This window comes from Oncorhynchus mykiss, chromosome 11, assembly GCF_057628025.1.
Source record: "Oncorhynchus mykiss isolate SJ-2025 chromosome 11, ASM5762802v1, whole genome shotgun sequence".
Taxonomy (NCBI): domain Eukaryota; kingdom Metazoa; phylum Chordata; class Actinopteri; order Salmoniformes; family Salmonidae; genus Oncorhynchus; species Oncorhynchus mykiss.
In genome coordinates, this window is record NC_143032.1 from 54607377 (window position 1) to 54629658 (window position 22282).

The 22282-nt window shown below is 41.8% G+C and overlaps 2 protein-coding genes and 1 pseudogene across 3 annotated transcripts; 1 reads left to right on the top strand and 2 right to left on the bottom strand.

Annotated features, from left to right (window-relative positions):
• The first annotated feature begins 248 nt into the window (after window positions 1-248).
• On the top strand, window positions 249-7709 carry LOC110535940 (coiled-coil domain-containing protein 157-like; annotated as a pseudogene). The gene is made up of 8 exons (XR_002475343.3): window positions 249-270; window positions 984-1607; window positions 1689-1766; window positions 1882-2051; window positions 2219-2395; window positions 2597-2773; window positions 3956-4034; window positions 4231-7709. The product of XR_002475343.3 is annotated as a coiled-coil domain-containing protein 157-like (transcript).
• Window positions 5900-15612, bottom strand: LOC110535941 (cationic amino acid transporter 4). Its single transcript, XM_021621336.3, has 5 exons — window positions 15452-15612; window positions 13307-14374; window positions 12312-13024; window positions 11494-11602; window positions 5900-10689 (listed from the first exon to the last, which is right to left on the bottom strand). The coding sequence occupies exons 2-5, from the start codon at window positions 14286-14288 to the stop codon at window positions 10478-10480; spliced, it is 2016 nt and encodes a 671-aa protein (XP_021477011.1). The 5' UTR covers window positions 14289-14374; window positions 15452-15612; the 3' UTR covers window positions 5900-10477.
• Window positions 15613-19170: 3558 nt separating this feature from the next.
• Window positions 19171-22058, bottom strand: dgcr6 (DiGeorge syndrome critical region gene 6). Its single transcript, NM_001160553.1, is given in 6 exon segments — window positions 19171-19745; window positions 20514-20654; window positions 20828-20928; window positions 21065-21225; window positions 21591-21703; window positions 21944-22058. Coding segments are annotated over 5 exon segments (594 nt in total). The 5' UTR covers window positions 21701-21703; window positions 21944-22058; the 3' UTR covers window positions 19171-19664.
• Between the last annotated feature and the right edge of the window lie 224 nt (window positions 22059-22282).

Consider the following 22282-nt stretch of genomic DNA (forward strand, 5'->3'; position numbering starts at 1 on the left):
GGTGATTTAAGTGATAATGCCCGAGAAGACGGGGTTTTGAGGATATATTGACACGGGTGTTGTTAGTAGAGGGCCAGCAAACCGTGCCAATATATCCTCCAAACACCGGTTTCGAGGGCATTACCACTTTTATACGGGTTACCAACATATTAAAATAATGAGTTACATATTTTCATTAAAAACGTTATTTAAAAAAAAAAAAATGTATTCATACAATTGCATCCTTACACAAGATATGCTACTACGATATGCTACTCAAACTGGCTGGTCGTTTGTTCAATCGGTTCGTTTGCCAGAGACGCGACCCAGTATTTTTGTTCTGTATCTATGGACGATACCCAGTCGTTCGTTCTAAATGTTCCATTGCCATACTAGCTGGCAACGTTATTATCCTTTGCCTTCTAGCTAGCCAACTACGGCTAATTCACAGTCATGTTAAAAATTGCATTCAGAATAACAGCAAAGTAGCTACATTTGCATTTGTTTACGCTGTTTTGAGGAGACATCCATAACAATGAGCTAATGAGGCGCGATTTCGTCTCATAGAAAATGTGCTTGTCAGGACACCGTTATTTAGAGCAACTGAAGCTGGAAAGACTGCAAACTAGCTGCACTTCGTTTCATTTTGACCTTTTTTCAATTTACATTTCTTTGTATATATATATATATATCCATAAAAATGAAGCCCGCTGTTTCATGATTTCGACCGGCTGAGAAACGCTGCCTGCCTGTCTGTCTGTCTTCTCCCAACTCGTTCATTACTATGGGACGGCTGGAGATCGAATTTGAATATTGAAACAATTTGGCAAATGTCGGCGAGACAGACCGCAAGGTTTATACAAATCATACTGTTGAAAACTAAATGTTAGTCTAAAAGAAATGTGAGATAATGTCTAGATGCTTTTTATATGACCATGTTGTTCCCTCTTATTCAGAGCATGAAGCAAGATATTCAAGAATTGATCAAAACTCCAAAGTGTGAGGAAAACACCACTTTCTCTTTAGCATCCTCACTCCTGACCACAAAAAGGGATATTTGTCCACAGTCTCCATCCGTAGTGTCTCAGCACTGTACTTCAAGAACAACAGCAAGCACTCCATTCCTCCACAGATAATAGCAAATGGCGGCCCCTCCTGTCCTACTCGCAGAACAGCAAGCATCATCCCCTCCTGCCTTTCCCCTATATCCACAGACACTCATAATGTAAGTTGCCAGACAGTAGAGTCCTCCCTTGTCCCCTGTGATGCCTGTGCTCAGGTCCAGTCCAGCCTGAGGGAGACTGGTGATGCTCTTGTGGAGCTGTGTCGGAGCGAGGGCCTTCCCACCTCTGCAGCGCCTCCTGGTGGCTGCGGATGACACTATGTAGCAGGGCCGTCTGACTGTAGGAGATGTGTCCCAGTGGTCCACAGAGCAGCACAGGGACATGGGTCAGGTGGGAAAGCATCTGCTGAAGGTGCAGTCCACAGTGCAGGGCTCAGCTGGGGGAGGGAACAGGAGGAACTAAAGCGTGAATGGGCAAAGGACCAAGCAAGACTGTAGGAGGCACAGGCATCGAGAAAGGAGACAGAGAGGAGACTGCAGGACGAACATGAGGAGCTGAGGTGAGGTACAGTAGCACTCAGAGGAAACCTCGCTGACAACAATATATTTGTTATTTGACTGTATACTGTATATCTGTCCATTTTAGGCTCCATGTCCCTGGAGGATAGCAACTCCAAACTGAAGGCAGAGATTAGTTTGCAACAAAAAAGGTTACACAAACTCGGTAAGGACGTACACCCCCACCCCAAGTCTGATGTTTTAGGAGCAGAAGGAGACAGCCAAAGTTATCTAATTGTTGTGAACAGAAAATATGTGGAACCTTGTCTTTTCTTTGTCAGAGTGTGAGAGAGATAAGCTACATCAGGAAGTGAAGGCCTTGCAGATAGAGGAAGAGGCACGGAATAAACAAGAGGAGAAGACACAAACACTGGAGGCTCAACTGTCCAGTACTCAGCTCTTACTTGACAAAGAGAACTCCAAGTTCCAGAATGCATGTCACCAACAGGAGGTCAGTATAACAGCCATGAATGGGGTTGGATACTCATGGGGGCAGATGAGTCTTTAAAACCAGACCTGGGGCAGTACTAGTAAATGTGTTAAAGGCCACATCTAAAAACTCTTGATCCTGTTTTACGTGAGTTGTTACTGCACAGTCTCACTCTGTGTCTTCAACAGTCACTGCAGGCCAAGCAGATGTCTCTATTGGAGAGAGTGGATGCTCTGGACCAGGAGTGTGAGGAGCTTCAAGGACAATTGGGGGAGACTGAGGACACACAGACAGGCCTACAGGATAGACTGACACACATCTCAGAGGAGAAGGACCAACTTAAAACCCAGCTCACCCAAGAACAGGTACATTATTACCAGACAGATGTGACTCAACACAATATTAAGCACAATGAAATGTTTCACGTCATAGTTCATTTTATAGTGCTGCTTGCATACGTTGGGCAGAGCCATACTTCACCATAGCAGATACAGTATATAAATATGATCCTATTTCATTTTCAAAGAACAATAATGTGTATGTAACTAATGGCCTTGCCTCTGCAGTCCCTGAGGCCTTGTGTTCTGAGCTGCAGCAGGAGAAGCAGAGATTGGAGAGTCATGTGAGCAAGCTGAAAGACAGTTTGGATCAGCTGAGAGGAGAGGTGCAGGAGTTAGCACAGAGGGAGAGGCTGCTGGTGTCATTCCCAGAGCTCAACCCACTGCCTCAGGGACCGCCACAGAGTAGGATCACTTCCCTAAATAACTCAGAGCATTTTCTGTATGTTAACCACAATGTTGACATTACTTGTACAACCTGTATTGTTTGTATTGTATTGTTTGTTCATGTGGGTTTACTTACATATGGTTTCAAATATAAATACCAGTATTACAAGCATAGACCGAGTTACAACTCCAGTGCATTTGGAAAGTATTCAGTCCCCTTGACTTTTTCCACATTTTGTTACTTTACAGCCTTATTCTAAAAAGTATTAAACAAAAAAATGTCCTCAGCAATCTACACACAATACCCCATAATGACAAAGCGAAAACAGGTTTTTAGAAATTTTTGCAAATGTATTAAAAATAAGAAACTCGGAATTGAGCTCAGGGGCATCCTGTTTCCATTGATCATCCTTGAGATGTTTTTAAAACTTGAAGTCCACCTGTGGTAAATTCAATTGATTGGACATGATTTGGAAAGGCACACACCTTTCTATATAAGGTCCCACAGTTGACAGTGAATGTCAGAGCAAAAACCAAGCCATAAGGTCGAGGAATTGTCCGTAGAGCTCATAGAAAGGATTGTGTCGAGGCACAGACCTGGGGAAGGCTACTAAAAATATTCTGCAGCATTGAAGCTCCCCCAAAACACACTGGCCTCCATTATTCTTAAATTGTTTTTATCCCTTTCTCTCCCCAATTTCGTGGTATCCAATTTAGTAGTTAGTCTTGTCTCATCGCTGCAACTCCCGTAAGGCCTCGGGAGAGGCGAATAGTCGAGAGCCGTGCGTCCTCCGAAACACAACCCACCCAAACCGCACTGCTTCTTGACACAATCCTGGAATAATACTTCAAAACTGCTGCTGGAGAACTACAGACGTAGGATCTTAATTTGATCACTATTTTGTTGCCGGAAATGCAAACTTGTAGTGTATTCAAGGTTTAACTAGGCTTCTAATGTTTGTAATTTCCCATTTAAAATGTCAGACTTGATTTGCCCTATTGAAAAATGTATAACCCCCTACAAAAAATGTCCATTCATTATAATCCACATAATAATTCACATTTCCTGTTGCAAACTGGCTCAAATTAAGATCCTACATCTGTACTGCATGTTTTATTTATCGACTACACCTGAACAATGATAACGACAGCTGTAAAACACAAAACATATTATCACTTACAGACAACCTCTCTCAGCAGCTTTGGATTCTCCCAGTCTGCCTGACGCTCCCAGAGAGAGACAGCTAAATCCCACCCCCTACGTACAACACAGCCCTCTGTAAGTCAACACCACAGAACATATACATTTATGTATACTGCAGGTAATATAGCAGTCAACTGTTTTGCTTGACCAACCGTTTTTCTTGGGGACTACAAAAAATGGAATCTTACCTTAGCATGTATAGTGTTTTCATAAATGCATCATTTATGAATGTATTTATGACTCATCTTTTCTCTCATTTTGCCCATCCTAGACAGACCTCCAGTGCAGGAGTGTTGAAACATTGATTGCAGAGGAAGGGAGCAGACAAAGGGGATTCCATCCCTGTGGTGATGGGGCCTTGGGATCACATCTCTACCACCTTCTCTACAGCTCTGGTGCACCAGCGGACTCTACGGCTCTCCCCAGACACCAGCGCAGCCAGAGCCTAAGCAAAGATACGCCAGGCGTCCCAAACATGCTCTGTTGGCAATCTCCAGAGGAAGAAATAAATCCAGCACTGGGTGATCAACCTAATGTTGACCATTTTTGGAGCATAGTAATGCCGAAAGAGGCTGAGGCAGAAAGAGGCTGTTAGAAGTATATGTCAGGCTTCTCCATCAGGAGACTGCAGTAAGGCATTGCATTGTAGCTCATACACAGTTGTTTGTGTATCAGCTGAGGCAGATGCAGAAAAGTTATAGAGTTCAGGATCTTGGCAACATTGAGCTGGCTTGAAGTTGCTATTTAACTGAAAATGAATTTGATTAATTCAAACTGTGGTATCATGTTTTTTCTTTCTTGAACTGTTGTGTTAATCACTTTGCTACTTTGGATTGCAAATGTGCATTTGTTGACTTCATGCATTTAGCAAAACAGTTTTATCTAGTTTAGAATGGTAAAGCAATAAGACTGAGCATAATGAGCCTATCAAAGCACATTCATTATTTAAGCTCATAAATAATCTGGTCATGCACAAACACACACTAAAAATAAGTGTTAAAATGATCAGTCTAGAAAAGGGAGTGGCTAGGTAAAAGACAAGCCATGGTGTGTGTCTGTGTGTTTAGCAAAGGCTCTACTATTGTGTCACCAACACAATGCCACGAATGCAGATGTCTAATGATTTACAGAGTACTCTGACGAGGGAGGGGTAAGTTCCTATGGCAACATTGATGATCAGAGCATGACATCTTGTGTGGGTTCCCTCCTGTCCTTACTGTCAGTCCAACCCTTCACCTATTGAGGAGTATACTTGATGGTAGACCAACCAATTCATTGTGAAGTATGCTTCCCATGGCATGTTAGGGTGCAATATTTTTGTCCTTTGTATTTCCTTGCACTAGAAATACCAAATTACTTTTCTGAAGGTGGGTAGTAGTCATGGAGATACCTGTGAAAAGCCCCATAGATCCAGACTGGATACTGACTACACCTGAAACTATGCAATTCAAGCCCATATTATTGTTCATGCCTGTTAAATGTTTCTGCATGAGTTCAGTGGTAGCACAATACTGGGTTTCATTTTCAGGGATATACCTAGATACTGAAGTATTTGCGGAGTGCAGATGTACTAATGAAATCAATCATTTCTTAGCCCACTAACTCACGAATCCTTCTCCTCAGAGACAAACTTGCTTGATCAAGTCTAACCTTGGACCTCAGAGTTCAGTCTTTCAGTTGAGCCAATTATACAGCTGTGTCATCCCTCAAGCATGTAATTGAGATGTGTCCTCCCCCGATAGACAATACATTCATTATCTATCGCATGCTTGTCTCATGATTGACAGACTGATTTAGCCTAATTGTTAAATTGTTGCATGGAGTATAAAAACAAAATATGTCAGACACAGTATTTATCTGAACATGTAAAATGGAGCATTGTATAATCAATTTAGTTATTTTAATAGTATGCTACCCTGTAAAAATAACAATATTCAGAATGCTGCTTCAAAACATTTATTTGTCACAAAATAACAACTTATTTTAGACTATACAACAAAAAGACATATGGATGTGAAAGTATAGAGTACATAGGTACAGTCAGACCTCATATCGCACTGTGCTTACTGATACACAAAAGACAAAGACCGTAACTCAGAGGTGAGGAAATGTTCAGCTTGCCAAAAGCACCAGTGTCAACACCTGCAACTTGCCCCCACAGGAAAAAGAGAGACACGGTGGAAGAAGGACATACAGTCATTTGCAGTTAGAAACTTAAACAATGTGCAAAGTTGTACAAAAATCCATTGAATATTTTTGGTATCCCCGCATCCAATAACATTAGATTATTTCAAAGGTTATATCTGTTGTTCAAATCAATTGAATGTTATATAGTCATTTACGATATAATATCCTATGAGTAAATACTGAGATTATAACAGGGAAAACTACTTGGATAGAGGAAAAAAAAATACCTGAACAACTGAATTTAGATTTCACGTAAGCTTTGGGAATCATTCCTTATTCATGAAAACATATTTAAGGCCATTGGTTACTTGTGTCATATATTTATATTTATATTATAATAACTAATAAATAGTGATAAATAAGAGACAAAACAACATATTTCTGAGTACAACACTAAGTTGAGCTACAGACACTTCTGAGGCTGGTAGCCAGTAGTCAGGGAATCATGCTCATTCTTCATCATTCTAAGGGCTGTGATATATAGAAACTGCTAATAACATTAAGGCAATGTTTTAGTAACATTATTAAAACACAGATAAAATGGTAGATGTTTTACCACAATCTCCAAACGTGACAACCATGCAAATCTACACCTAATAGGTAACAAAATAACCCCTTGTCAGGACTCGACTGAAAACTTCAGCCATTGGAATGCTATGATTATCACCTTAAGACATTGTTACATCTTAGACACAGACAGGAAAGGGAGTAACTGTTGGTGAGAGTGCTGTCTCTCCGAGACATTGTGTAATTCAGCACTGTGTGATCTCACATATGTGTTTTATCATCTAGGTCAAGCTATTAGGCAGCTGCAGGGACCGCTGCAAATCTGTCAGATTACAGAGGCCTCATGAGGATGAGGGATGTCCTATGGCTGGCATAACTCCCAATCTCTGTTTGCCAATATGCTTTTAAGCAGCAGCACCACCACCACCACCACCAAATACCCTGTTCTGGTACATCATGCACTGGGTTTGTACTTGCCTTACAAAAAGTATGTATTAAATCATATGCCCATAAAATTGTCAGAGACTCCAGTCACCCAAGTCTTAGACTGTTCCCTCTGCTACCTCACGACAAGCGGTACCAGAACGGCAAGTTTAGGTCCAAAAGGCCCCTTAACAGCTTCTACCCCCAAGCCATAAGACTGCTGAACAATTAATCAAATGGCCACTTGGAGTATTTACTATGACACATGCCACCCTCCCCATTGTCACTTTACCCCTGCCTACATGTACAAATTACCTTGACTAACCTGTAACCCCGCACATTGACTTGGTACCGGTACCCCCGGTACATAGCCTCGGTATTGTTATTTTATTGTTACTTTTTATTTTATTTTTTACTTTAGTATTTTTAGTAAATATTTTGTTTACTCTTTCTTGAACTGCATTGTTGGTTAAGGACTTGTAAGTAAGCATTTCACTGTAACGTCTACACCTGTTGTATTCGGTGCATGTGACAAATAACATTTGATTTTACATTTTTATTTCATATGTTTATAACTCTCGTTATCCCTCTTGTGTATGAGGAGAAATTAGAATAAAACAATAGCTAAAACAATCCATGTGCTTTTATATCAGCTGGTTGTATAATCTAACCTCATGCTAGCAGAGCGACGGGGAATGGGCCGCTGTCTAGTTATTGTGCATGGGAAAAAACCCTTCTCAGTAGAGATTAAGTTCATTGACAAAATGTGGGACACATAAGAGAGAGTGAGGTCATGGGATAGGAAGGAGTCTGTGGATTAGGTGAGAGGTTGAAAGGTCTTCTCACCCCCTAGTCACCATTAGAAGAATTGTCACTTGACCATCTCAAGTGAAGTCGGGTCACTATAATACGAAGTGAGGTACCAAAATATAGTGTGTGTGTGATATGCTGATTGGCCTAGTCACGGATAGGGGAAAGACACAGATTAATTAAGGAGAGTACCATCTGAGAGATGCCATCATCAGTGAAATGTATCACAGTTCGGAGAATACACAAAATAAATCAATATCTAAAAAAAACCCAGAAAAGGTACGTTTAAGAAACTTTAGCAATGTTGTTGATTTGCATTTGGCTGAGCAGCCACCAGCGTGAGGGAGCTACAGAGGTGGTCACAGGGGTTGTAAGTAGAGCCACATGACCCACTGACAGAATCTAGTCTCTCCTCAGGCGAGAATAATGCTTGTGTGTGTGTGTGTGTGCGCGTGTGCGTCCCCACAAGAATAGTAAACAAACAACAATTTGACCAACTGGGGACATTTTGTTCATCCCCACAAGGTCAAATGCTATTTCTAGGGGGTTTAGAGCTAAGGTTAGAATTAGTTTTAGGAGCCAGGGTTAGTTTTAGGGTTAGGTTTTGGGGTTAGGGTGAAGGTTAAGGTTAGGGTAAGAGTTAGGGTTGGTTAAATAGGATTTTGAATGGGACTGAATTGTGTCCCCACAAGGTTAGTTATACAAGACTGTGTGTGTTTGTGTGTGAGAGATAGATAATTTTTCAGCCGATGATTGTCAAGCAAATAACTGCCCGTCTCACAGTAACTGACCATTAATTAACATAAACACATTTAGCATCTCCTGGCTTCCACACAAGCCACTGATGCAGACCTTTGGAACAGCTCCATTTAAAAAATGCTAATAAATCCATGTAATATAGCCTACACCTTCACAATGAATCCATTATTTATTTTAGACAGGTCTAAAGAAGCATGATATTAAGAAAATGTGGTCTATTTCAGAAGAACAGAATAGCATACTCTGAGTTGTCCTTATGTTAGGTTCTAACCTGGCTATGCCATATGGCTGGGGGCTACACTAGTTCATTTAGCAGACAAGATTTGCTTAGAATTCCGTGGCATCATTTTATAGTTTGAAGAATACAATTGAACAAAGTTGAATAAAATAGAAAGGATATTTTCTCCAAACTCACACTTGGTTATTCTGCGTTGAGCGGTTAACAAATAAATAGGTACTCCTATATGCTTAATTTAGAGTTATTAATGTAACTTTAGTTGTTCTACAAACGTTGGTCTATCTGTTTTGATTTTTAACACATTGTAAGGCTGCATGATGCGACGAATGATGACTTGAAAAAAGCTTGAAAGGCATGAGATCTGTTTTGTTTTTTGCGTAGGCTGTACACACTACATCAGTCCCTCATTCACAATTTGACAAGCACTTGATAATGCCTCGAATTTCCCGGCGGCATCCCCTTTGTGTGGCCATTAAGCACCCTAAAAATATCAATGTCTTTTGCGTCCAGTGGCTGTTGTGCCCTTGGCCTGGAATGCTGCACGCTCCGAAGCACCTCTCACTCACATGGCTCTCCAGCAGTGATCTGGTCTTTCTCACAGGCTACAAGTGAAGACAGACACATCGGGGACGCAACTGTGCACGTCCTTATACAATTCCGAGGTGCATATTGAAGATATTGGGAAAACTGTCCATTTACTTTTAAACAGCCAAAAATAAGAGTAGGTCACTATCAAAATTGACTGTAATTGCATTATGCATGTAATGCTTTTATTATAGGTGCATTTTTATGGTGAAAATTATCTTACTCAAACTTGAAACTTACACATTGCTTATGTATGCCCGTTAGGCTCTGCACCCCTTGTAAAGCGGATTAATGTGCTTAATTCTAAGAAGTTATTGGCCACTTTAGTTGTGATACAAAACATATGCGTATGGGCTAGGCTGCATGACGTGTGCGACTAGGATTTGAAAAAGTTAATTACATTTGCATCGATGTCAGACAAAGTGCTGAGTACCAGGCAGTTAGCAAGTTTGGTAGGCTACTAAACCATCAGCAGCATCAGAGCTTGGAGAAGCCTAATTACCGTGACTAAACGGTCACATGGAATTTGACTGTCTTCATGACTGTCTCGTGACCGCCGGTGTGGCAGTAATATGGTCGCCGCAACAGCCCTAATCATGATTCAATGTATGCCATAATCATAAGCACTTTCCATCTTCCAAAAACATTCAATTGTGAGTGCCAAAGGGACGTTAAAGTTGAGAGCAATACTAACAATAAAAAAACACGTGCTGGTTTATTGAAATAAATAATATAGTCAACAATGCTGGATATCTATAAAAAGGTATGTTCCCATATTAACAGCTATAAATATGTTTCATAATGAGAGTGAGTCCCATCCTGTGATGTGTGTTTACTAATGCAGAGAAACAGAGCCTTGTGGGGTTACACACCAACTGTATGAGGCCAGTCACATGAGGGAGGGGTGAGAAGAGAAGAGAGTGAGGTAATGAAAGCAGTAAAAGTATATGAGCAGGAGCAGATAGACAATAATGGCCCACTTGAATAAGAATGGCTCCCTTCTTACACATCATCTCTTTGCCTGCTGCTCCTCAGCAGACCGGGATGGAGTGGTGTGGAGGGTGCTGGCGTCATGCTGTCCATTCGGCTGCACAGACTGGACTGTCTCTACCAGGCTGCCACTGGGGAGCACCACATACCTGGCTGCCATATCCTTGGGCTGCATCTCCCTCAGGCCCTCCTTACTGTGCCAGATCCCATAGCCAAAATACACAAGCAGACCTGGAGAGGTGCAACACATACTGTTAATTGAATTTGAATATTCTAAAAAGCAAATGGTATTTGTTACAGCATTGGGTAGCACTTTTGAATATTGTTTGACTACATAATCAGAATCACACAGACATGTTGTTATTGTTATCATACTGTATGTGCAACTCTGTTGAGAACATACAGCTATAGCAGGAATATGGCGGTGCTTAACAGTCACCACAGCCTATAGACACATCTTGGCCCATCCCATCTGTGTGTTATGGCCACAACTTTCACCAGGGAAATTATTACTTAGACATGGCTTAGCCCAAGCCTCTGTCATGTCCAATATTCCCTGTGAAGCCAGTTAAATCTCTGTAGGCAGACAGGTGTGTTTAAATGGTTTACATGGTCCAGAAGACCTCTGAGCCCATACAGCCACTCATGTTTCCTTGATGATCCATTTTTATGACAGCAATCTCTATAGCCAATTAACACCTTCTTACTGCAGCAGGTGTTGGCTAGAAAACTCACTGTCTCTTCAGGGGTTTACGCTCAAGAAACCTGCAGATGTTTTAATACAAACTTGTACCATGTACAAAACCCTGTAGGTATAAAACCCTGTTTCGTATCCTGCTATTTATCATCAATCAGTATTCAGTAACCATACTATTTGTTGATCATTTAGGTTAAAAAGGCACAGTATTTCAACCACTGAATGCAACCATTTCAGTTCTGCCTGACATGATGTTTGGCTTACAAGGCCTGTCAGTGCTACATAGCACATGGTCTTTACACAACACATATTTGTGCCATTAGCAGACGTAATCTTACCTGCAGCCACCCATACAGTAAAGCGGATCCAGGTCATGGGGCTGAGCTTCAGCATTAGGAACACATTCATGAGGATGCTTGCAGCGGGAATGAATGGGACCAAGGGTACCTAGAAATATTACAACAGCAAACAACCATACTGACATGCATTCAAATTTGTCAAATAGCCCTCCTCAATTTCATAAGTCTTAGTCACTGACAAAAAGGAAGCTGGAGAGCCAGAAAGACCACTAGTCTTTACTAAAAGATGAATAGAGCTTGGTTAACTTAATTTAATTCAGCAGAATGAATAGGTTGGTGCCAGGGGGAACATGGGTCCTGCTTGAGCTCACAGAAACGTCTGCCTCTCAAATATGAGTCACAGAAACAGCTTTTATTTTATATGAGGAGCAGACCGACCACACAGCAGAGAGTGAGTGTCTTCTGGCTGATAATGTGGCTCCCTGAGTCCCTGTCTACTGGGCTATAGGCAGTCTGGGCTCTAGTCAAACTGAGCAGAGTTTATCACACCTGAAGTGTAGCGACAGCTACAATTAGTCTGTGAGAGACTTAAAACTCATAAAGAGTAGTATCAGTTTATCATAGCTACATAAGAACTTAGGTAAATATAAAAGGCTGTTTGCTCAACTCCCCAGGCAGACAACATTATACAGATAATAACTCTAAGAAGAGGGTTTTGTTCTGCTTCCCTAACTTTATGGGTGGGCCCACACTATTCTATACAAGTGAAAGTCAACAAAGTTGTGAATGGCTTTACATTTAAACTTTGGGCATATGAGCAGACATATAATACAAAAGTGAGAATCTGTTTGGCTCACCTGGAAGGTTTTGGTGTTGACATGAGGTTCATGGGCATATATGATGACCAGGCAGAGAAGGAAGGTTGAGCCAAACACCACTATTAGCAGGGCGATGCTCCACGTAGGCAGCTGAAGCTGGTTACTCCCAAACACAAACACGGCACAAAGGGACACTGAGCTCACCATCACCGCCAGCACAGAAAAGGCCACCACTTCCCCTGGCTCAAAGTCCCCCAGCATCCTGCCCAGGTAAGGCTCCCAGCGGGCCTTCAACACCCCTGGGGCACTCCGTTCCCTGGTCTTCTGCATCTCCACCAGCTGCAGCTTGTCTGAGAAGGACTCATACTCCTTCAGCTCCCCACTGTCCTGAGCTATGATCTGAGACTCTGAGACTTCAGGCGAGGGCTCAGGGTTAGAGTTGGGGGAGGTAGTGGAGTTAGCCTTGGAACTGGTCTTCTCTTTCTCAGGCTGGAAGCGCAGCACGATGACACTGGCTGCCACAAAGGTGTAGGCCAGGAGGGTGCCGATGGACAGGAACTGGACCAGGGCCTCCAGGTCAAAGATGAGGGCCATGACAGCCATGAGGAGGCCAAACACCAAGATGGCATTAACAGGGACCTTGGTGACAGGGTTGACCTTGGCGAAGAAGGAGAAGAAGAGGCCATCTTCCGCCATAGCGTAAACAATCCGAGGGAGAGAGAAGAGGTTGCTGAGTAGCACTGTGTTCATGGCTGGAAAAGGGGATGGAGAGAGAGTCACATTATCAGCCCAAGATACCTACTGTATGAAGTAAAAATAAATGTTATACACATTTGCCCTTCAATCATTTATATCATCAACTAACCAAAATAAACTTAATGACATGATACATTGGTGTAGCCTCGTAACTACCAGATTGACTACTGCTGCGCTATCATGAATCAGTGGTAGCAAACCATTCATGTAAGCTTGCGACATCAGGTGGCTTGCTAGGCTAACATTGGTGTGGTTACAGTCTTTCAAGAGACACTTACCACAGATGGACCCTACTGCCACAATGTAGCCAGCCCAGCTGTAGCCTCGGCGGAAGAAGGCGTCAGACAGGGCTGAGTTGGGGTCGAGCGAGTGCCAAGGCACCATGAGAGTGAGGACTGTGGAGACCAGGATATAGGCTGTGGCGGCCATGCCCAGGGAAATGGCTGTGGCCATGGGAATGGCTCGCTGGGGGTTCTTTGCCTCCTCGCTGGAGGCTGCAATCACATCGAAGCCAACAAATGCGTAAAAGCAGGTGGCTGTGCCCGCCATTACCCCATTAACACCAAATGGTGCAAAACCTCCTTCCTTCTGGCTCCAGTTGACTGGGTCGGCTAGCACGAAGCCAAACACCAAGATGAAGAGTATGACAACTAGACTAACGGCTGAGAAGATGTGGTTGAGCCAAGAGGAGACTCGCACTCCGAAGGTTATGAAGATAGTGGCAACAACTAAAATCCCGGCAGCCAGCAGGTCAGGGTAGTGGGCGATATAGGGAACATTCCACTTCATTATGTGGTTCTCTGTGTAGTTCTGGATGGTGTGGTTAAACATGGAGTCCAGGTAACCACTCCACGCCCGCGCCACTGCGGCTCCACCAATCATGTACTCCAACACTACGTTCCACCCAATGAGAAAGGCCCAGATCTCTCCACAAGAAACATAGGTGAACATGTAGGCCGAGCCCGTTCTGGGAACACGAGCTCCGAACTCTGCATAGCAGAGGGCAGCCATCAGGGAGGCGATGCCTGCTATGAGGAAGGAGAGGACCACGGCAGGTCCAGCGGTGTCCTTGGCAACAGTGCCAGTCAGGACATATAGGCCAGAGCCCACCATGCCACCAACACCCAGCAGGGCTAGGTCCACCATGGTCAGGCAACGCTTCATTGACGTCACCATCAAGTCATCATCCAGGGTCTTCAGTCGGTTCAGCCTCTGGCAGAAACGCACTGCAGGGACACAGCCACGCCCACAGGTCGCCATGGTTACAGGATCACACTCAGCAACTGGACAGGGTCTTATCAGTCAAGATGCTCAAACTGGATCCATTCTTCTCCTGTTCGACTAACCTGTGAGACAAAAACACACATGCATACCATCATGCAGGGACAAAGCAGCCATCATTGAATTTGCCCTGAAGCCTGTGACTTCAGAGCAGGTAGACAAAAGCAACTCAACTCATCCATCGATCACCTATCCACACTGCTGCCTGATGTCATATTGATGATGCTGTGCTTTCCATGTCTGCCCTCATCAAAAGGTGGAAACAACATGTTCAGAATTGCAGACACATTTTTCGTATTTGCCTTATCTTAATAAATGTCTATTGGGTCTACCTGAGTAATGTAAAACCTATCAATAAAGCTATAAAGTATGCAATTTAACTAAATGTGATCGCTCTGTCTAAGAGTGATCAATAACTGTCCATACTAAAGAGTTCAAACATCTGCTCTGGGTGTTTGACACGTCTTCTATTCACTGGCAGTCCAAATTGGCCTAATGATGATAGGCCTGTTGGCTATTATATTCAGCTTCCTGTAATGAGACTGACTAGAAGTAGCCTAACCATATTCATACACAGCTGTTTGGTTATGATTTAACGCTGCTGTACCAAAATCAAACATCAATTGACGTTTTATGTGATAGAATACATTTACAAATTGGACCATCGGTAGGCGGCTTTTCTGATGCACCGTTTCCGACAAAACTGCGCGCTGCGAGCATATGGCGAGTTGTGCCTCAATGCTAGAAATACATTACGTAACGCTTTTATTCCCTAGAAATAAACACCAACACAAAGTGAAGCGACCCATACATCTGTCCTCCATAATAACCGGGTGATTCGTGTGAAATAGAATGAATGGCTTTATGTGCGTCGTTTTCACAAAATCCACATTAATAATTTAAAAGAAAATGGAAACTCATGCAAATATTATTCATGACAAACGATAAGCTATTTTAATAAAGCAATGGCTGACTATTCTATGACATTTTACGTTTTATATTGCTTTATTGTGGCACAAACAAGGTGGTTCAATAGGTAGCCTATGGCAAGAGCCAGGTGAGAAACACCATTGCTGCTATTCTGCATATATAGTGTAATATAAAACGCTCTATTATGGTAACAAATTAATTTATTGGTTTACCTTGAATGCTGAATATTGCTTATCAGTAGCCTATCTCGGGCCCGGTTGATATCCCTTGAAGCTCAACAGAAGGGAGGAAGGTGGAGAACCAGAGGATTGTGAGCTGACCGAGCTCTCTTCTTAAAGGCACAGTACTGGTCTATTGTACATCTGATGACGATAGGATCAGCCATCAGACAAGCGTCGCATACCCCTTCTCAGACATTACATGCATCATCAGTTCCTTGCCATCGACTGTATCACCGAATGACAGATTGCTATAACATAATATGGTTAGCCGAAACTTAAAATACTTATCCACAAGTTATAAAATCTGGAATAAGTCAGTAATGCCTGGGAAATGTTTAAATGGATAGTTCAAAAAAATTCTAAAATTCCACAATGGTTTCCTTACCTTGTTAAAAGTAACCTGTTGTATGACAACAATCCATGCTTTTGGTTTAGTTTCCCTGTTACTGTTTTCACATGCTAACGTTTTAACATAATGACATAAATCCCATTCAAGTCATGGGACAGATATTAGCATTTTTCATGCACCATCTCCAAATCAACTGAAAGTATCTATAATTGATTGTGAAGCTCTACAAAGTCACTTATAGATGTTTGAACATGATGCTGAAAAATTCTAATATCGGTCCCATGACTTTAGCATGTGGAAACAGTGCCAGGGAAACTCAACCAAAGCTCTGCCTGGTATGGCAACTGCTTGGCCTCCGACCACAAGGCACTATAGAGGGTAGTGCGTATGGCCCAGTACATCACTGGGGTCAAGCTTCCTTCTATCCAGGACCTCTATACCAGGCGGTGTCAGAGGAAGGCCCTAAAAATTGTCAAAGACTCCAGCCACCCTAGTCATAGACTGTTCTCTCTGCTACCGCAAGGCAAGTGGTACCGGAACGCCAAGTCTAGGTCCAGGAGGCTTATAAACAGCTTCTACCCCCAAGCCATAAGACTCCTTCTACCCAGACTATTTGCACCCGCCATTTACACTGCTGCTACTCTATGTTATTATCTATGCATAGTCACTTTAATAACTCTACGTACATGTACATATTACCTAACTGCATTGTTGGTTAAGGGCTTGTAAGTAAGCATTTCACTGTAAGGTGAACCTGTTGTATTTGGCACATTTTTTTAATTTCATTGTTGTCATACAGTGCCTTCAGAAAGTATTCACACCCTTTTACTTTTCCCACATTTTCCACATTGTGTTACAAAGTGGGATTAAATGTATTTAATAGTCAACTATCTACACAAAATATTCTGTAATGTCAAAGTGAAAGAAAAATTAAAACTTATTTTTAATTAATTAAAAATAACACTAATTAGATAAGTATTCAACCCCCTGAGTCAATACATGTTAGAATCACCTTTGGCAGCGATTACTTTCTGGGTCTTTCTGAGTCTTGTACAATATTTGCCCTTATTCTTTTTTAAATTCTTCAAGCTCTGTGAAGTTGGTTGTTGATCATTACTAGACAGCCATAGATTTTCAAACTGATTTAAGTCAAAACTGTAACTAGGCCACTCAGGAAATTCAATGTCATCTTGGTAAGTAACTCCACTGTATATTTGGCTTTGCATATTAGGACTTTGCCTGTGCTTGAATCTATTCCATTTCTTCATCCCCAAAAAATCCCCTAGTCCTTGCCGATGACAAACATACCCATAACATGATGCAACCACCACCATGTTTGAAAATATGAAGATTGGTACTCAGTGATGTGCTGTGTTGGATTTTTCCCAAACACAATTCTTTATATTCAGGACAAAAAGTTAATTTCTTTGACAATTTTTATTGCAGTATTGCCTTATTGCAAACAGGATCCATGCTTTTGAATATTTTAATTCTGTACAAACTTCCTTATTTTCACTCTGTCATTTAGGTTAGTATTGTGGAGTAACTACAATTGTGGAGTAACTACAATCCTCAGTTTTCTCCTACCACAGCCATTTAACTCTGTCACTGGTTTAAAATCACCATTGAGGTGCCTCCTGAGTGGCACAGTGGTCTAAGGCACTGCATCGTGGTGCTTGAGGCGTCACTACAGACCCCAGGCTGTGTCACAACTGGCGTGACCGGGAGTCCCATAGTGCTGCGCACAATTGGCCCAGCGTCGTCCGGGTTAGGGGCGGGTTTGGCCGGGGGGGGGGCTTTACTTGGCTCATCGTGCTCTAGCGACTCCTTGTGGTGGGCCAGGTGCCTGCAGGCTGACTTCAGTTGTCAGTTGAACAGTGTTTCCGACACATTGGTGCGGCTGCCTTCCGGCTTAAGCAGGCGGGTGTTAAGAAGCGCAGTTTGGGGGGTCATGTTTCACATGACTCAACCTTCGCCTCTCCCGAGCCCGTTTGCAGCGATGAAACAAGATCATAATTGGATATCACAAAATTGGGGAGAAAAGGGTGGTAAAATACAATTGATAAAAACATTTAAATCACCATTGGCCTCATGGTGAAATCCCTGAGCAGTTTCCTTTATCTCCATCAACTGAATTTGGAAGGATGCCTGTATCTTTGTAGTGACTGGGTGTATTGACACACCATCCCAAGTGTAATTATTAACTTTACCATGCTCAAAGAAATATTCAATGTCCGTTGTTTGGGATTGGAAAACCTCCCTGGTCTTTGTTGTTGAATCTGACATTTCTACTTTTCATTAATTTGTAAAAATGTCTAAAAACATTTAACTTTGACATTATGGGGTATTGTGTGTAGATGACATTACAAGATACACTGGGTTGTTCTGAACAGAATGAGCCTGTCTATTGTGAAGAAAATTGGCCATGGAACACGCATCTGAATGCACTCATGAATCCATTCCATGCGCATCAAAATTATCTGCTTCTTTGAATTGCCTTGTGAAATCATAACACTAAGATTGGATTTTATAACTTAGCTAGTCATGTAGGCAATATAACAAGCTTTCAAATGATTCCCACCTGACTCAGATTGCAATTTATAATGGACTGTTTTTAGAATGTGTAAACCACAAGTTATTGTGTGATGGCTGGGATGCAGGGCTGTGTTCCAAACAAAACAAAACAAAAGCGCTTGCTCTAGTTCCTCAATTGCATCGCTAAGAGATTTTAAAAAAGCACCTTATGGTTGAAGATTATTATTTGAGTCATAAAAGTGCATTGAAATTACTTAGGAACTGTGAACATTTTGGAGATGTGTTGCCACAGTCACGGACCAATTAGACCCTCACTCTAAACCTTGTCATATGTTGCACCTACCCCACATGTTCAATTAATATTCTTATGTTACTGAATGTATCCAAAGTATTTTAAGATTTCATTATGAACAAATAGAGTGAAAAGCACAGAAAATGTCAAATGCTCATTAAATTAACAGTGCAATGTTTGAATTCAGTTGTGTCAGGTGAACTATTGTGTCCTCACCTTAAGTCTAATAATTTACTCATAATCTCCAAACTCTTCTATTTTAATTGCCACCATGGTTATGCTTTCATATTTCTTCTGTAAGAAACATTTCAATTGAGCTCTATCCATATAGGCCAATTCCCACGAGTTTAAGTCTAAAGCTGTCAGAAGTATTCATCTACCATAGTAACTCATATATGCTACAGTATCAGAATGCAAATTATATTCAAGTCCTCTAAGTATGTATAGTACTAGTCAATTTGAATACCTTTTAACCAATGTAGGTAGACCCTATTGTCACTGACTAGACTAATAAAGAAACAGGAGTCACAATCAAAGTAAATGGACTATTTCATGAACACACATTTTACAAGGGCCAAAATCATGGTAAACATGTAATGTTGATAAACATGAATGAAAAATAATAATGTCATCACAAACATGATAACTTGGATGAATAATACAAATTATTTCCATTTTTTATCTGTGAGTGAGTGGCAACACAAATAGAAACGTATCTACAGCCTTCAGCGATTCTTCAAATTCCTGCACTCTCATCAGGGACCCCATTACCATCCAGAACCAGTGATTTCTACATAGAATCACAAAGCAATACAACTTCTTGGTTTCCATGTGCATTTAGGGGAACACACACAGCACCTGAAGACATGAACCTGAACGTGAATCCTGAGCCCCGCTCAAGTGCTCACTAACAAGAGGACAGGATGCTCTTTGAAGTGTCTATCCACTCTAGGAAATGCTCTTCAGTGTCCAGTGCTTTATTTAACACAATCAGACCCTGTCTGTGTGTGTGTGTGTGTGTGTCTGGCTCATGACAGAACTCCTGACTGGGACTCTTTCTGTTGAAGTTTAAGTATCAGTTCAAGCAGGTTAATCTGCATCGTCAGCTCCTGCAATGACAAGAATGGAACATGAAATCTCCCGAGGCATTACAGACCTACTACTCCACTGGACATGCAACTTTTGCCAGGTGTGAGCTGCTAGTGACGCACGCCGATTGCTGTCAATGAAGCCTGCTACACTGGCTACGTGAGCAGTGCAGTCCCGCAAAACCAAGAATGCGTTAAGCTGCGCACGCCCAAAATCATTTTTATGTCTCGGTGTGCATTATGAAGGAAGTTAGAGGTAGTTTTGCGAGTCAATGCTAACTAGCATTAGCGCAATAACTGGAAGTCTACAGGTACAGTAGGAGGTATAAAACGGTTTCATTGCCGCAGTATTCCTTTAAAGTGGCTGGCACTCTGCTTGCACTGACTGCCTCCAGGATATGATTCCAGTGAAGCAGCTAAAAACCCACAATTTGTCTACACCTGCAGCATACAGGTATGTTACAATGGTGGAACGAGAGAGCCTCTACCACCATCTACTGGAAATGTTTTTGCACTGCAATCGGTGTTTCACCCCCTGACCCCAATGGAAGTGTACTTAGCTTTCAACACTTCAAACGGCAGAACAAATATTTTTTTTAGAATTCAAGGCAATACATTTACCTAAATAAATAAACATTATAATGGAGACAAACTAAAATCTACCATATTATTTGATAGAACAGACATCTGGTTATGAGCTTATGTAGAAGCACACAATGACATTGAACCATTATGTTTCATGCATCTGCCATATGCACAAGAATGTACATTTACAAAGTGTTGATTCACCTGGGGATTGGTGGTTATGTAAAACCCTGGGACTCCAGCCATCTCCAAGGTGTTTTGCTGGTCTATCACCTTTTGGTCCATCTCCACCACAATCTTCTCATCCATCATCCTTTGCTCCTCTCTCACTCGAATCTCCAGAGCCTGATAGAGACAATCATAACAATAATAACTCTGACATGATCAACATAATTTAACTCTGTGGCTGTGATATAGGATGATGGATGTTTCGATAACATGTGGAAAACTAATATAACAGCATATCAACAACAACAAAAAGACTAATAAAATGGCATGTTGCTTTGTCAATTCCATACCTCAGTTTCTCCTTGTTGATTGGTTTTCATAACTGCAAGGTTGTGGGACTTGCAAACCTGTAGGGCTTCTTTATGCTTACGAATCAAATCCTGCTTGAGTGCTGGGCATGAGGAAGAGAATAGAGACATTGTAAGGTCAAAGGACCTCAGATCCCTAGTATAATGGGCACACCAACATATAAAAAAATAACCATTTGAGTGTAAGACAGAGAACATGTGAAACCTAGAGAGACACACCTCGATGCTCACAGTGTAGCTTTTGTCTCTGGTTGTACAGATTCCTCTCAGTCAGGTGCTGGATGTCCAGGAGTCCCTGTACTATATCATACACTGTTCCATCTATGAGTGCCTGAGCCAGGTCACTCAGTGTGGTGTAGGACAGGCGCTGCTGAAAGGAGCTGGACATGGGGGAGAAATAGTTCAACAGATTTGTTTCTGGAGGTCAAGTCTAGTTTCTGTAACACCTGGGGTGTATTCACTAGGAATCAAACAGACTGAAACAGGGATGGGACTACCTGAAATTCTGACATGCCTCTGACATCCAACAACTGTAGATATCTTATATGCACTCATGGTTATGTAACTCCTAGTTATGTGGAGAACCTCAATTGCTTTAACTTGATTCCTCGCATCCTCACCTTCTCAAATAATCAATTGGAAGGGACCATTCGATGGGGTTTTAGATAGACGCGAGGAAAGAAGATGCGAGGAATAAGGTAAATGCAATTTAAATTATCCCATAGTGCTAGGTTGGGCTGGTTACCTGGGCAAATCTTTGACAAGGGTTTGTAGTTCTGAAAGTAAGTAGTAATGTCTCTCTTGTTGTTTTGTAGAATCATTCTGCTCTTCGTATACCGCAGGATAACTCTCCATTTTCTAAAGTGAAGTCAAAGAACCATATCAATCACCAAAATCCATAATATTTACACCAGAAGGTCGATGTTTTTAGCTATCCCCGAGCTAGCTTTCGAGAAAAATCAAGGGAGCCCAAAGGATTTCCGAGTCATGAATAAGTCAGCAATCCATCATGCTAGCTAGTTAGCATCACTCTGAGCCAAAGCACAGGGTTATTATCATACCCTTTACCGTAAAATCGTAGATGAACCACATACTTACCAAGTTACCCAACTACAGTAATTTATTTTAGAAGTTCATCAAAACGTAGTATACACAATGTATCGTGCATTTCTGCTGTAGCCTAGCAAACAGTCAGGCAAGCGGCTGATGCTCTGTGGGAGGACCCTAACAAAAGGTTTGTTGTCTATAAGATGCCTGCTTGTAAATTAATCTTCTCATATGATTTTTATTTAATTTAATTTTTGTTATCAATCTTAGTATGTATTATATTAGGATAGAAAAGTTCATTTTAAATATGTAACTATAATTTGACACAAACAAACGCGAGTTAGGGGGCGCGAGAACTTGCAGAAGGTAAATTCGTCCGCTAGATGGCGT

Coding starts and splice junctions, on each gene's coding strand:
- LOC110535941 (XM_021621336.3), bottom strand. CDS start 14,288: ATGGCGACCTGTGGGCGTGGCTGTGTCCCTGCAGTGCGTTTCTGCCAG. Junction 13,025..13,306: donor GGCAGTAGGGTCCATCTGTG/GTAAGTGTCTCT, acceptor CCCCTTTTCCAG/CCATGAACACAGTGCTACTC. Junction 11,603..12,311: donor TCAACACCAAAACCTTCCAG/GTGAGCCAAACA, acceptor TAATATTTCTAG/GTACCCTTGGTCCCATTCAT.